Source organism: Caretta caretta, chromosome 4, assembly GCF_965140235.1.
Source record: "Caretta caretta isolate rCarCar2 chromosome 4, rCarCar1.hap1, whole genome shotgun sequence".
Classification (NCBI taxonomy): domain Eukaryota; kingdom Metazoa; phylum Chordata; order Testudines; family Cheloniidae; genus Caretta; species Caretta caretta.
Genome location: NC_134209.1, coordinates 37,712,881 through 37,726,895, shown reverse-complemented (window position 1 = coordinate 37,726,895; position 14,015 = coordinate 37,712,881). Strand labels below are relative to the sequence as shown.

The window sequence follows — 14,015 nt, the reverse complement described above, 5'->3', positions numbered from 1 at the left end:
GAACCCAAGACCCAACCCTAGTGAGTTGAGGGGAGAAGCCACTCTAAGTACAAAGTGCCAGGGAGGAGGCTTGAGCCACACCTTGGGGAAGATGCTACATACACAAATGCCATTTTGTTTTCCTTGCTGTTTTCATAGGTCATTAAATGCAAAGCAGCTGTTGCTTGGGAGCCTAAGAAACCATTTTCCATTGAGGAGGTGGAAGTTGCCCCGCCAAAGGCACAAGAAGTTCGCATTAAGGTAGGAAAAAGATGAACTTTGTAAATTACATACTGTAGCGGTGCCGGTTATGTTCGTGCTAAAGAACTGTAGGGCTCGAGCTTACAAATATTACCACCAGAGTGCTTACTACTCGGATGAACTCATATTGAATTATACAGGCTATTTAAAACTGCTGTGTTGGTTCCAAAATATTAGCGAGACAAGCTGGGTGAGGTAATATCTTCTGTTGGACCAACTTCTGTTGGTGAAAGAGACAAGCTTTCAAGCTACACGGACCAGAAAAAGAGTAAACATTTACGGAAGAGTCTTGTGTGGCAGATGACAAAGGCCACAACTTGCTGTGCAAAAACACTAAAAGTTATGATTTCCGTCATGAGTCATGGCTGTGATAAATAAGCAGTCTTAGGGATCATGTCTTAGGTTTATTATGGTTATACTCACTTCTCTGAATACAAAATACATCTTCACTTCTATATCATATCACACGGGTAAAATCTGAAAAATTGGTTCCTTACATATTGAAATATTCTTTGCTTTCCCTGCAGATTTTGGCAACAGGGATCTGTCGCTCAGATGACCATGTTATGAGTGGTGCATTTGCTATGCCTTTTCCCATAATTCTTGGCCATGAAGCAGCTGGTGTTGTAGAGAGCGTTGGAGAAGGGGTGACTTATGTGAAACCAGGTATAAGAAAGCATCAAGCACTAACCAATGATAAGTAGTTCTCACTGAGCATTCACACGCCCTGCTCCAATATCAAAGACACTCACATGTATGAACTCCTTTATTGCAGAGGAAACAAGTAGTCCAACATTCAACTTTCACGGGGCCTCGTCAAGGATATTTTGGAGGAGAAATATGTTGTTTAAGTCTTTCTTGCTATACTTCCAAATGATCTTTCCTATTTCAAAAATGTTTGCCTGTTCATGTCTAGTTTTATGTGACTGTGAAGTGCTCCCCATTCCCCAGCATTCAAAAGAGGTGCTTATTTGTATTTCACTCAAAGGGAACCAAATGTGAGCTACCATTTTGAGTTCAGATCCTCATTAGGGTTTCCGTTCAGCAAGGAATTTTAACATGTGCCTACCTTTGTGCATACAAATAATGCCATTTACTTCAGTGTGACTATTTTGTTAAGCATGTGCTCAAATACCTTGCTCAATCAGGGCCCAGGTCATCAGACTTTGATGGTACTGAAATTCACACTTTATTTCACACTTAGTATTGACACTAGCACAGAAAGTGTCTTAATTCATGTACTTAATTCATCTTCCAGACAAAAGATTTAGTTCCTGTGCCTCTTCTCTCACAGAACACCGTATCATTGTTTATTATTTCTTTCACCATATTCTCTGTGCCATAGAGCTGGTAAATATAAAACCCTAGGAGGAGGTTCTCATCTTCCTCTACACACTGCAAGATGGGACACCAATGCTTGTACTCTTTTCCCAGTGACTCTGAACTGTGAGGAGGGCTGCGCGGAGTGTTTAAGATAAAATATTAAATGAACCAGATCAGTATCTGAATCTTGAACTGAATCCAAACCATTTTTTAAAGATTAAAATATTTACTTACTCCCCTCCCCCCCCATGTCTCTGAACCTCCTGGCTATCCTGGCAATGGAAGTGCTTCAGTAATGCAAAAGCATCTATTCTATTCTTATTGGAATTAGAAAGGACAGGAAATCTTCTGAGAGAGCTTATTCCCATCAGATTTCCAGATCAAAATTGCTTTGGATAAGCTTCAGATAAGCATGCAAACTGTTGGACAAGTTTTGGCTGCAAAGAAACACGTTTTCTTTTCTCCTTTTCTTTTGAGCTTGGCACAGAGTGTGTGACAATCATTTGGTCCAGAGAATTCATATAAACATAATACTTTGAATTCTAACTACCATGTGATTTCAGTGGAGTCCTAGGCTGTACCTTTGGGCAAATCATCAGAACAACTTTTTACTTTGGAATTCTGTTGATGCTTTGGGCACACAGACCTGTGGGGTAGACTGTGAGACAAAGGAAGAAAGGAAAGTGTCTGTGCTAACTGAAGTTCAGAGGGCAGTTGGCAATGAGATCTATCGATCTCCTATTCCATCAGGTTGTAACAACAAAAACTGGCCAGTTTCTTTCAGCAGTCTTATTACTAAGTCCAGGTCACAGTTATCTAAAACTGGTTGCTTTCTGCAGTCTCCAGCTTCTAATTCCCTAGGATTTCTTTCCCTAGATCAGCGTTTCTCAAATGCAACCACCGTGGGCTTTTCTTGTGGCCACAGCCTCCTGGACAGTGATTGGGGGGGAAAGCAGCTGTCCCCGTGTTGGTTGCTGGGACTGCCAGGAGGGGTTGGCCTCTGCCCCCCTCTGGAGACACCTGGGGCACAGCCCTGGAGAAGCAGGCAGGCTGCGAGTTCCCCACCTTCCCAGGGGTTGTGGGGCTCGGGTTTCAGCCTTGGGATGATTGGGTGGCAGACTCCAGCCACAGGGCTTCAGGCTCCTTCCTGGTGCCCCATCCCTCAGGCTTCAGGCTCTGGCTCCCCACTGCCTCCCCCCTCATCGCACCTGGCCCTTGCTGCCTATACATCCACCTCCCCATCCAGGGCTTAATTTGTCACCAGGCTTGCTGGGGTTGAGTAAGTCTGCTGTGAAAAGTGTTAATATCCCTTTTCACAGCAGAGAGACTTGTTAGCTAGCTGGGAGGCTGTGAAACGTGATATTAACAAACGTACAAAAATAACTTTTCACAGCAGCAGACTTAGGAGCTAGCAATAAATAAATTACAAAGATTTGGATGTGCATATTTACTTGTTTCTCTTCAAGTTAATTAAGTATTTTAGGAAAAGTTGTCAGAGCGACCACCAGCAAGAGTTGGTGGCCGTACTCTGAGGCCATCAAAAAATTTGTCTTGAGAATCCCTGCCCTAGGTAATCTGGCACTAGAAAGCCCTGACACCCTCATTTAAAGTTAGGTATTATGCGGCATGTGTTTAGCCAAATGATCCTCTGAAATCTTTTGACGTTTGCCCATTGAGACTGGGCTAGGAAAGGTAGCCGTGGTCTTCCAAAATCCATCGTTCTGGGGGGGAGGGGGGGGCAAGTTTTTATTCTTTTGTCAGACGCTGCAGTAAAATAGTGCCTAATCCTAATGTTATTTGCTAGAGTTCTATTGTGTATTTCTCCACCAATGAGCTAGATTTGTGTTAGTTTAGTAAAGAAAATTAGCAGATTTTTTAAGAATTACCATGCCACTCCTTGTCAGCAATTCAGGTACAGGTTCTGACCTGACTTTGCCAGGATTATAGTACTGTGGTAATTGCAATTGCATTAAGAATTTAAGGTTTTATTCTGCAGAGTGTCTCACATTTCTTTAGTATGAAAGTATGATTATAACTAAGGTCCAAACTTGCCCATATCATTGCTTCCATAACCAGGATTCCTAGAATACCATTTTAAAGTAAATTCATAGCACAGGGTTTTCTTCATTGTTAAAGGCAAATTTGTGCACCAGTCTGAAGCTGTTGAATTGTAATGACATGACACAGAGACCCTTTCATCAACTATCTCTGTTGTTCAAGGGAACGTTTACTGAGATGGGAAAGAGAAAACCAAGAATTCAGATCCTCATGTAATTAACTACCATTATTGGTGACTAAGACCATGAGCTCCTAACCTACCAGACAGTTAAGTTTTTTGTTTTTTTCCTTTGTAAGCATATTACATAACTACAAGAAAATTTAACAGGCCTATAAAGTTTGTTTTTGTCAAATCAGACTGTAATCAAATAGTCTGATTCCTTTCTGTGGAATTTAAAAACTGCGTACATAATGGGCTGTAGAAATATCCCTCATCAATTCTCAAAGGTACTATAAATGATTAATATCTTTATACAGAGATAGCTCAACAACAATACATCAGAATTAAGGTTGGCAAAAGCAGAGCTGCTGGAAAAGATGGTAACATTTGATTATATTAAAAGTAGCCCATTTAAAAATCCCATCACTACAATTTTAAGGCACTAGGTTTTTATATGTTAAAAATTCCAGAGACACACATGTAGATTTTTCCCTGTTCGTGTACTCTAGAGCGGGTCTGCAGACATCTCCGCAAAATAGCAGATGCTCCTGTGTTTTGAATCTTCAAATTAAACTCTTTTAGCAGGTTCCATGGTATAGACTAGAAACATGAAAAATATTTGAATTTCATACCTCCATAGGTGCTAAAAATTAATTCTTCTTTGGCAATTGAATGACAGCTGCTCACAAAGATTAGTGAACATTTTAAGATGTAAAAGTACAATTCATGTTAATGATTAGATCAGGAAGTATGGCAATAAAACTTGCCACACATCCGCTGTGCATTTCATGTTCTTGTGCAGGCTAACGTCTCATATGGACCCATATATAACTGATGCATTTTAAAGGCTTCCTTCTGACAAAAGTGGCATGATGATGCAATATTTGCTGTCTCTAGCAGCTGCTAATCAATTAGCTCCTCTAAAGATAGTGCCTTTCCTCCTGACTTACTGGAAAGGCAGCCAATAGTGTCCAGAATGGTTTTTCTTCAATAATGCCACAGTAAGCTTTAAGATATTCTTTGCTGATGTTTGCCCAAGAACTTTTGACTTAAACAAAATATGAGAGTGAATTGTTTGGTTGCTAATTGAGATTGTCTGGTGAATATATATATTTAGTGGAGATAAACTGTAAATAAATGAATTGGCTTAAATACCCAAAAGCTGGTACAGAAAGGATGAGTGATTAAATGATCTAAAGAAGTTTGCCTTAAGAGAGTTTGGTAAAGGAAGAGGTTGATTACCTTTTGAAATTTTGGAGTATACTGCCATGTGTCTGGACAAAATAATGAGACAAACTAAAGACGGAACAGTAAATGGGTAGGGAATGTTATAGAAAGGCTATCAAAAGGGAGTATTAGTCTAGGGACCGATCTGTGTTCGTATGTTCATCTTGGTTCCATCAACTCCCTGGACATTGGGTGGTAGTGATGGGCAAATAGTCCATTAATCTGATATGTGTAATAGTTGGATGTGGAGGGCCTAGTAAAGGGGAAATAGCTGTACTTCCAAAATTTGGAATTTCATAGAATCATAGAACTGTAAGGGACCTCATGAGGTTTTGTAGTCCAGTCCCCTGCACTCAAGGCAGGACTAAGTATTATCTAGACCATTCCTGACAGGTGTTTGTCCAACCTGCTCTTTAAAATCTCCAATGATGGAGATTCCACAACCTCCCTAGGCAATTTATTCCAGTGCTTAACCATCCTGACAGGAAGTTTTTCCTATTGTCCAACCTAAACCACCCTTGATGCAATTTAAGCCCATTGCTTCTTGTCCTATTCTCAGAGGTTAATGAAAACATTTTTTTCTTCCTCCTTCTTGTAACAACCTTTTATGTGCTTGGAAACTGGTAACATGTCCCCTCTCAGTCTTCTCTTCTCCAGACTAAACAAACCCAATTTTTTCAATCCTCCTTCATAGGTCATTATTTTCTAAACCTTTCATCATTTTTGTTTCTCTTACTGGACTTTTTCCAATTTGTCCATATCTTTCCCAAAATGTAGCACCCAAAACAGGACACAATACTCCACAGTTGAGGCCTAATCAGCGCAGAGTAGAGCGGAAGAATTACTTCTCGCCTTTTGCTTACAACACTCCTGCTAATACATCCCAGAATGATGTTTGCTTTTTTTGCAACAGGGTTACACTGTTGACTCTCACTTAGCTTGTGAGCCACTATGACCCCCAGATCCCTTTCTGCAGTACTCCTTCCTAGGCAGTCATTTCCTGTTTTGTATGTGTGCAACTAATTGGTATGTTTATATGTATCCAGAGCCGTCCCTTGGGTATGGCGAATCGGGGCGACCGCCCTGGGCCCCACGCTTTGATAAAAACATGAGGGGGACGGGGAGGTGAGGGGGCGGCGGCCTGGCGCGCCACTGCTACTCCTGGACCGCAGCTCCAGGGCAGCCTGGGACCAACTGCCTGGGACTGCCCGAGCAGCGGCTGGCCCCGGGGCCGCCCGAGCAGCGGCCGGTGCCCAGCTGCTCCATGCTTCCATGAAAGATTTGCAGCCTTAATTATTATCCTAAGTAATTTGATATCATTCATGTAAAACTGGCCCATGTTTAAAATATCGAATTTATCTTTATTTTTGGTTGTCTTTTGAATAGCCTTGGTGCAGCTTGTGGATTAATGAACGATGGCACCACTAGATTTACCTGCAAAGGAAAACAGATTCATCAATTTGCTAGTACAAGCACCTTCACTGAATATACAGTGGTGCACGAGACATCAGTTGCCAAAATTGATGCAGTTGCTCCTCCGGAAAAAGTGTGTCTGATCGGCTGTGGATTTTCCACTGGTTATGGAAAAGGCGAGCAGCAGGCAGGTGGGAGAGCGGTGAAGAGGCGAGCAGGTGGGTGAGGTGAGGAGGCGAGTGGCGGCCACCGGCAGACCCCTACCAGCAGCTCCCTCTCAGCGCCTCCTGCTTGCCGTGGATCAGATTTTTCGCAGCGTCAGGAGGCGATGGGGGCGGGGAAGGGAGAAAAGCGAGGGTGCAGCACACTCGGGGGGGCGGGGGTGGAATTTGGCAGGAAAGAGACAGGGTGGGAAGAGGTGGGGCTGGGATGAAATGTGGGGGAAGAAGCAGGGTGGGGTGGGGCCTTGGGGGAAGGGGTGGAGTGGGGGCAGGGCCTGTGCGGCGCTGGGGGGAGCACCCCTGGGAGCATCCAATGAAGTGAGCTGTAGCTCACGAAAGCTTATGCTCAAATAAATTTGTTAGTCTCTAAGGTGCCACAAGTCCTCCTTTTCTTTTTGCAAATACAGACTAACACGGCTGCTACTCTGAAACCTGGCAGATTAGAAACTCAGTGCCTATCTCTCAGGCCCCGCACCCCCGCCAGGGACAGCCCTGTATGTATGCATGGTATATTATCCAACTCTGATTACCATCTGTCCCAGAGCTTCAGAGAATGTCCAAAAGGCCTGTTGCCCCCATCTATTCTTGGGCTGCAAAAATGGTGGTACAGTTGATATTATTATAATATTTATAAAATACCAACGTCGTACTAGGTTCTGTACATTCTATAGGTATGAAGACCAGGTTCCTGCCACAAAGAATTTACAGATTATACACAAAGAAATAATGCAAGAAGGAGATGAGGATGGGACAGAAATCAATGTGTTTTGAGCACTGAACTTCTGCACATGTCTTGTGAGCCTTACTGTTTTTTAAAAAGAAGAGCTACAGCATCTGGCTTGCTAACTCCTTAATGAGGAGAGACTAGAAGCTTATGTAGGAAGTGCTTGAAGCAGGGACTGGAGGGAAGAAATCATTTTGGGTTAGGGAGAATGGGTTTCAAATGTAGTAGACTGCATGGGAGAAGGCAGGGAGAATCAAAGAGCTGGTAAACTCACTCACGTGCAAATTCTCCTCCTGTGCTCTTCTGGGGAGTTGTTTAGCTGTCTGCATCCCCATGTTGCAGCAGCAGGACTAGATATGGGACAGAGACTCAAGACACAAGGGTAACAGTCAATGAATTCTTCATTTCCTGTTAATGCAGGTCTTTTGTATGGAGTTAAAAAAGAACCTATAAGGCCTATTTAATTTAGCACCTCTAAGCCCCCATACCAGTAGTTCTCAACCTTTTCCATACCATGACTCATGTTACAACAGAATGTAGTGGTTGCGTTTTGGAGTTAAACAGTTTTGGGAGGGAATTAATAACGAGATTCATCTGATGACAAAATGCGGCTTCCTGGATATCCCTTAACATGTGTATTTAGTGGTCCAGTAAAGAGTTTTCATTTTTAACAAAACAACAAATTAATTTTGTTTATTGTTAGCAGCTAGACTTTATATTGCCCATTATTGGATATGTGACTCCTCCTCTGGAATTTTGGTATAGTAAAATATGGACTGTCTTTGTAATGGAAAAGCTTTCACACCATGTATGTCCACAAGAGAAGAGACACAAAGAGGATAGATATTTAGAAATGTGGTCACCCTTCCTAGTGTACTCAGAGGAGGAGGAGGGCTCGCCAACCAGAATCTTTAGCCGGATTCTTTACTTGTTTAGCATCAATATTCAATGTGTGATGTATGTTAATGTTCTATTGTAACTTTGCCTTAATAAAAAGGTTTTCGAAAAAAAGTTTCATGATCCCCCTACTATCTATTGGTAAATTACATTCACGCTCCACGCTAACAGTACTTCATTTTCCCCCTCCCTCCACCCCGTGAGAAAGGGGAAATGTGGTAGATTATGAACAGGCAACAAAGCTTTGTCACATACCATGTATCCAGCACATCCACAGCAGCTGATAGATACCATCTGTTTGAATTTCCTAATGTTTTTTGTGTTGGAATTCCCAGTCAGAACTTGGTACTAATATATTTTGCAGTGAATTTTGAGTCTTGGAGAGCAAAAACTTTTAGGTACTTACTAGCTACTCTGTTTGTTTGAAATGGTTGTGGTGAGAACTCAAGTCTGCACTGTACTCTTCCTGCACATGTATTTGTGTAATAACTGTACCCGCTACAATCTTTTACTTCTGTGCTCTTCGGTGTTCTCTATCTGCTTGACTGAAATTTTCATAACTGCTCTGCTCTATTTCTAGGAGACAAAGTCATCCCGCTCTTTGTTCCACAGTGTGGAGAGTGTAACTCTTGCGTAAGCTCCAAGGGCAATCTGTGCACTAAAAATGAGTGAGTTTCATTGATTATTATTATTAAGGCTATGATTTAGTTACGGGTATTTTTAGTACAAGTCATGGATAGGTCACGGGCAATAACCAAAAAGTCACGCCCCTGACCTGTCCGTGACTTGTACTAAAAATACCCGTGACTAAATCTTAGGTGCTGGCTGGGGCACTCCCGCAGGTGTTGCTGCTCCTGGGGCAGGGGTGGGGGGGGAGGTGCTTTGGGACTCTGCTGCTGCTGGGGGGTAGGAGATGGGGGGAAGCTCCGGGCCCATGCTGCTGCTGTTGGGGGTAAGGAGCGGCCTGGGGCCCCACTGCCACTGCTGCTCCAGGCAGGGGGGTGGCCTGGGGCCCCACCAACACTGTTGGGGGGCAGTGGCCTGGCATGCCACTGCTGCTCCTGGACCGCAGCTCCGGGGCAGCCTGGGACCAGCTGCCTGGGGCCGCCCGAGCAGCAGCCGGTGCCCAGCTGCTCCATGCTTCCATGAAAGATTTGCAGCCTTAATTATTATCCTAAGTAATTTGATATCATGCATGTAAAACTGGCCCATGTTTAAAATATCGAATTTATCTTTATTTTTGGTTGTCTTTTGAATAGCCTTGGTGCAGCTTGTGGATTAATGAACGATGGCACCACTAGATTTACCTGCAAAGGAAAACAGATTCATCAATTTGCTAGTACAAGCACCTTCACTGAATATACAGTGGTGCACGAGACATCAGTTGCCAAAATTGATGCAGTTGCTCCTCCGGAAAAAGTGTGTCTGATCGGCTGTGGATTTTCCACTGGTTATGGGGCTGCCCTCAATAGTGCCAAGGTGAGGATTAGCATGTGCATTTAAAGGACAAACTCTGTTGTTGGGATAGTGCTGATTATTTGTGTAGTCCAGTAAAGAGGGCATCAGCCTGAGAGTCAGGAGAACTGGCTTTGTGGCTGACATGCTGTTTAGCACTTTGAGTTCTACAGAGGAAAAGCTATATACAAAAGCTAAGTATTATTATCACATGTAGGGTTTTCTCTGTTAGTTTTTATTTATTTATCTAACAAACTATCTTATGGCTCATTTTTAGGAGTAAATAATCTTGCATTTTCTGAATTACAAAAAGGATTCCTTTAATTTATATTAAATAAATAAAGGCCTTCTATGAAATCATTGCTTCCCTGTAAGCACAGAGTTCTTCAGGGCTCGACAGTTTTCTGTGGCAACAGCTTTCATGCTGCAAAATTGGCCCAGTTCAGGTTTCTTTTTTGGCTATATTTAATGAAAACTAGAGAGAGGCTCCAACCAAAGCCATGGATGTGAAGAGCTCCAAAGTTTACATGGAGGGTTACGAATCCAAATCCACATGAGTATCTGATTTTACAGCTGGCCTCATCTCTAGAATAGGCTGAGCCCAAAGAAACCTAGTCTCCAACATATGCTTTGGTAGGTTTTATCCAGTTGTAATCCAGTAATGGGAACCTTTACTTTGAATAGCAAAAATGCTTTCATCTAATTGACAAGTGTTGTATCCAATACAAGCAGAGCCTAAAATGAAAAGATTTACAAGATAACTCATGCAGTGGAATCACTATATATCACTTGGATTCTAAGAGACTCTGATGTTTTTATGATTATGCAGGTGGAACGTGGTTCTACCTGTGCCATCTTTGGTCTGGGAGGAGTTGGCCTCTCCGTTGTCATGGGCTGTAAAGCCGCTGGTGCTTCCCGGATCATTGGGGTTGACATCAACAAGGGCAAATTTGCCAAGGCTAAAGAGTTAGGAGCCACCGAATGCATCAACCCTCAGGACTTCACAAAGCCCATTGAAGATGTGCTGATGGAGCTGACTGGTGGTAATGGTGTGGACTATTCCTTTGAAGTCATTGGACGCACTGATACCATGGTATGTGATCAAAAGATGTAAGATGATGATGTAGTGCAAAATTAAGCAGCTTCGAGTGGTTTATCTAGTGTCCTACGCTGGCCATATTCAGCTAGGAGGCAGTTTATGGCATGTAACTCCATTGATCTCTACTGAAATTAATTGAGTTACACGAATATAAAACTGGTATAACTGAGTGGAGGATTGCATTCTTTCCCAAGGCAGCAGCATTGGGGTTCACCCCCAATCCAGCAACTTTTGTCCCTCCTCAACTCAAGATGGCAGATGGACGGATACGGGCCACAATATTTATTTTACTTCTCATTGGGAATGTCCACTTAAGATGATTTCATTGTCTTAAATCAGACAGCTGCCCTGGCATCCTGCCACCAGAACTACGGAATGAGTGTGATTGTAGGAGTGCCTCCGACAGCATCACAGATCTCCTACAATCCTATGCTGCTCTTCACTGGCCGCACCTGGAAGGGGTCTGTTTTTGGAGGTATTGACATGAGAACAACTGGCTAAACTCTTTTGTGTGCTTGTGAAATTCACAGATTCTGAGCACTGTTCTGCTGATCAGGGACATTGTTACAACACTAAGCAGTTATGTAATGGTCACAGGATGAAAAATATGAAGGATCCCAGAGCCCCAGGAGATGATGGGGGTACCAGTTACTGTCATGGTAAAGCTTGCTTCATCCAGCCTAATTTAGGCCTCCCCCCCCCCCCCCCCCAGAACCTATTTGGAGTGACCCAGGTTAAAATGAATATGTGAGAATGTGGGGCTGCTGATGTATTACTATAGCTCTTTGGCAACCTGCTCTGTAAGGAATCACTTCCATTTTAAGATATTAACTTTTTGTTTGCACATGGCATTCCATGAGTAAATGTACATTGACAAGTCCCAACAAAGTCTCGATTAATGCACTGCTCTGATTATTTCAGTGGCAGTACATTGATAGATAATGTACAATCTTCTGTCTTTCAGGCTGGAAGAGCAAAGATTCTGTCCCTAAACTAGTTGCAGACTATATGGGGAAAAAATTCAACCTGGATGCCTTAATAACCCACACTTTGCCTTTCGATAAAATCAATGAAGGATTTGAACTACTGCGGGCAGGGAAGAGGTGACTTATTTATTTATTCATCTTGTAAACACCATTTCCATGAAAGGTAGCAGCACTGAACTGTAAAGTCAAAAGACAAGACAAAGTTAGGCAAAGTGTGAATTTTGACAGGCATTTTCAGAAAGAGGTAAGGTTCAGCTGAGCAGTTATTAAATTGTTTTTTATAGGACAACCCTGTTGTTGTTAAATGCTGACATATCTTAATTGGTGAGCAGTGAAACAGCTAGAGACTGAAGAACAATTGAGAGGTCTGTCCCAGGGAGATGTGCCCCACAGTTTGGGAGAGCATGTAGTGTAGAACCAGCGGAAACTGGATTTCAGTAGTCTAGTTGAATGTTTACATGGTAGGATAATATACATTCCGGACACAAAAGCAAGAGGACTGCATCTCAGGATTCCATTAGGGAGGTCTACAATAATGACAGAACAGTTCCCCTTAAAGGAAGCAACATATTCAGAATAAGGTTCCAAACATCAGTCATTAACCTGACTTTTTCTATTTCAGTATCCGCACCGTCCTACTAATAGCTGAGTAATAGACGGAGTCCTACAATCTTTCCAAGTTTATTCAAATATGAATGCCAACAACCACATGAGCCCAGAGCTTTGGAAATTAATTAAAGCAGTTAAACTAAAATTTGCATCTCATCTTTTAGCATTATTACAAGGGAAAACATAGCCTTAACTGATGAAGTCCTTGATCTGTATCAACTACAAATGGGATTGGCAGAAGCAACTGTGAGGTTTTAATGCTCTAGAATTACATAAATCTAGCTAAACGGAGTTAAAAACATAACTTTTCCTAACTGAGCATTCAAAATTTAAAAAAAAAAACAAAAACCAACACACTAGAGATTGTGACTTTTACTTTCTAATAGGCTCAACCACTTACCACATTTCCAAACCAGCTTGAGGTGACAGGTAAAATAACCAAGAAGCCATTTCAGACAAGAACAAAACCAAAAAAATTTTGAACTCTCACTATATCAAAGCAACATGGAGCCAGGGGGCCAGATTTTTTAGGTTACTAATAAGCTTTCATGAAGTGAGCTGTAGCTCACAAATACAGACTAACACAGCCGCTACTCTGAAACCCATTATGCAGGTTCCTAGAGGCACATGCATTGTTGTGGGTAAAGAATGTCTGTACATGTATCTCTGAAGTAAAACAGTGCAGCACCAGAAAGAGCCTCTCCACCCCGGCAAGGATACCTGAAAGAAACTGGAACAAGAATCCGATTATTGATCAGTGAAAGGCAGGAGCAGCAGTCTTAAATACAGTATAGCCACCATAATGCAATTGCTTGACTAGTGCAGTAAGACACATACATACAAGCTATACTTTGATAGGTCAGAAACGGCAGCACCCACTTCAGTCCATCCTATATCTATCTATAAATACCCCACAAGCTAGCTCTGCTCTACTTGTGGTAACTCCGCCCAGAGGAGACTCCGCCGCCAGTGCAGCCTCGCCCGGCTCTAGCATGCCGGGGCGGGGGGGGGGGGGAGCGAAAGGTACTGTCTCTGACCGTTATCAAAGGCCGGGGGCTCTCCGAGGCCCGGCAGCCGGACACGCGCCGCTCCAGCCTCTCCCGCGCGGGGTCCGCTTCCTGCCCCGCCCGCGTCTCCCCATTGGCTGGGAAGGCGCCCAATGGGACGCTGTACCCCAATGCAAATGCGCATGCGCCGGCCGCACCAGCTGAGCGCCGAGACCGCGGGTCACGGAGCCCAGCACTGCACGGACCCCAAAGAAAAAGACGACGGCGCCTGCGCCCCCGCCCACCAAAGAAAGCGGACTGTGACCTGAGCGAGAAAGCAGCGCGCAGCCGCAGAGGGGGCAGAGGCCTGGAGGCCAGCAACAAGCAAGCCTCTGTCACCAAGGCGGAGAAGGGTAACGTGCCGGGTGCGCGTGGCACAGAAGACAAGGGGGAGGGTGCTTTATTACACCCCCAGAGCAGGGGACCAGCACCTGCACCCTCCCCTTCCCCTGGGTCAGGAGGCGCCTGACCACCACCACCCCTGCTCTTAGCATGAGGAAGTCTTGCTGCGGAGCCCCTCCCTGACACCCACCCCCAAGCCTCTAGTTACACGCAAG

The 14,015-nt window shown here is 43.6% G+C and overlaps 1 protein-coding gene across 1 annotated transcript in view; it reads left to right on the top strand.

Annotated features, from left to right (window-relative positions):
• LOC125635221 (alcohol dehydrogenase 1-like) overlaps positions 1-12,557 on the top strand; it is a 32,170-nt gene extending 19,613 nt beyond the window's left edge. Inside the window, exons 2-9 of the mRNA XM_048846620.2 lie at positions 139-240; positions 768-906; positions 8,844-8,931; positions 9,523-9,742; positions 10,548-10,811; positions 11,157-11,292; positions 11,782-11,920; positions 12,426-12,557. Of these exons, the coding sequence (XP_048702577.1) occupies positions 139-240; positions 768-906; positions 8,844-8,931; positions 9,523-9,742; positions 10,548-10,811; positions 11,157-11,292; positions 11,782-11,920; positions 12,426-12,456 (1,119 nt within the window). The 3' untranslated portion in view covers positions 12,457-12,557. The remainder of the gene's footprint in view (positions 1-138; positions 241-767; positions 907-8,843; positions 8,932-9,522; positions 9,743-10,547; positions 10,812-11,156; positions 11,293-11,781; positions 11,921-12,425) is intronic.
• The last annotated feature ends 1,458 nt before the right edge of the window (positions 12,558-14,015 follow it).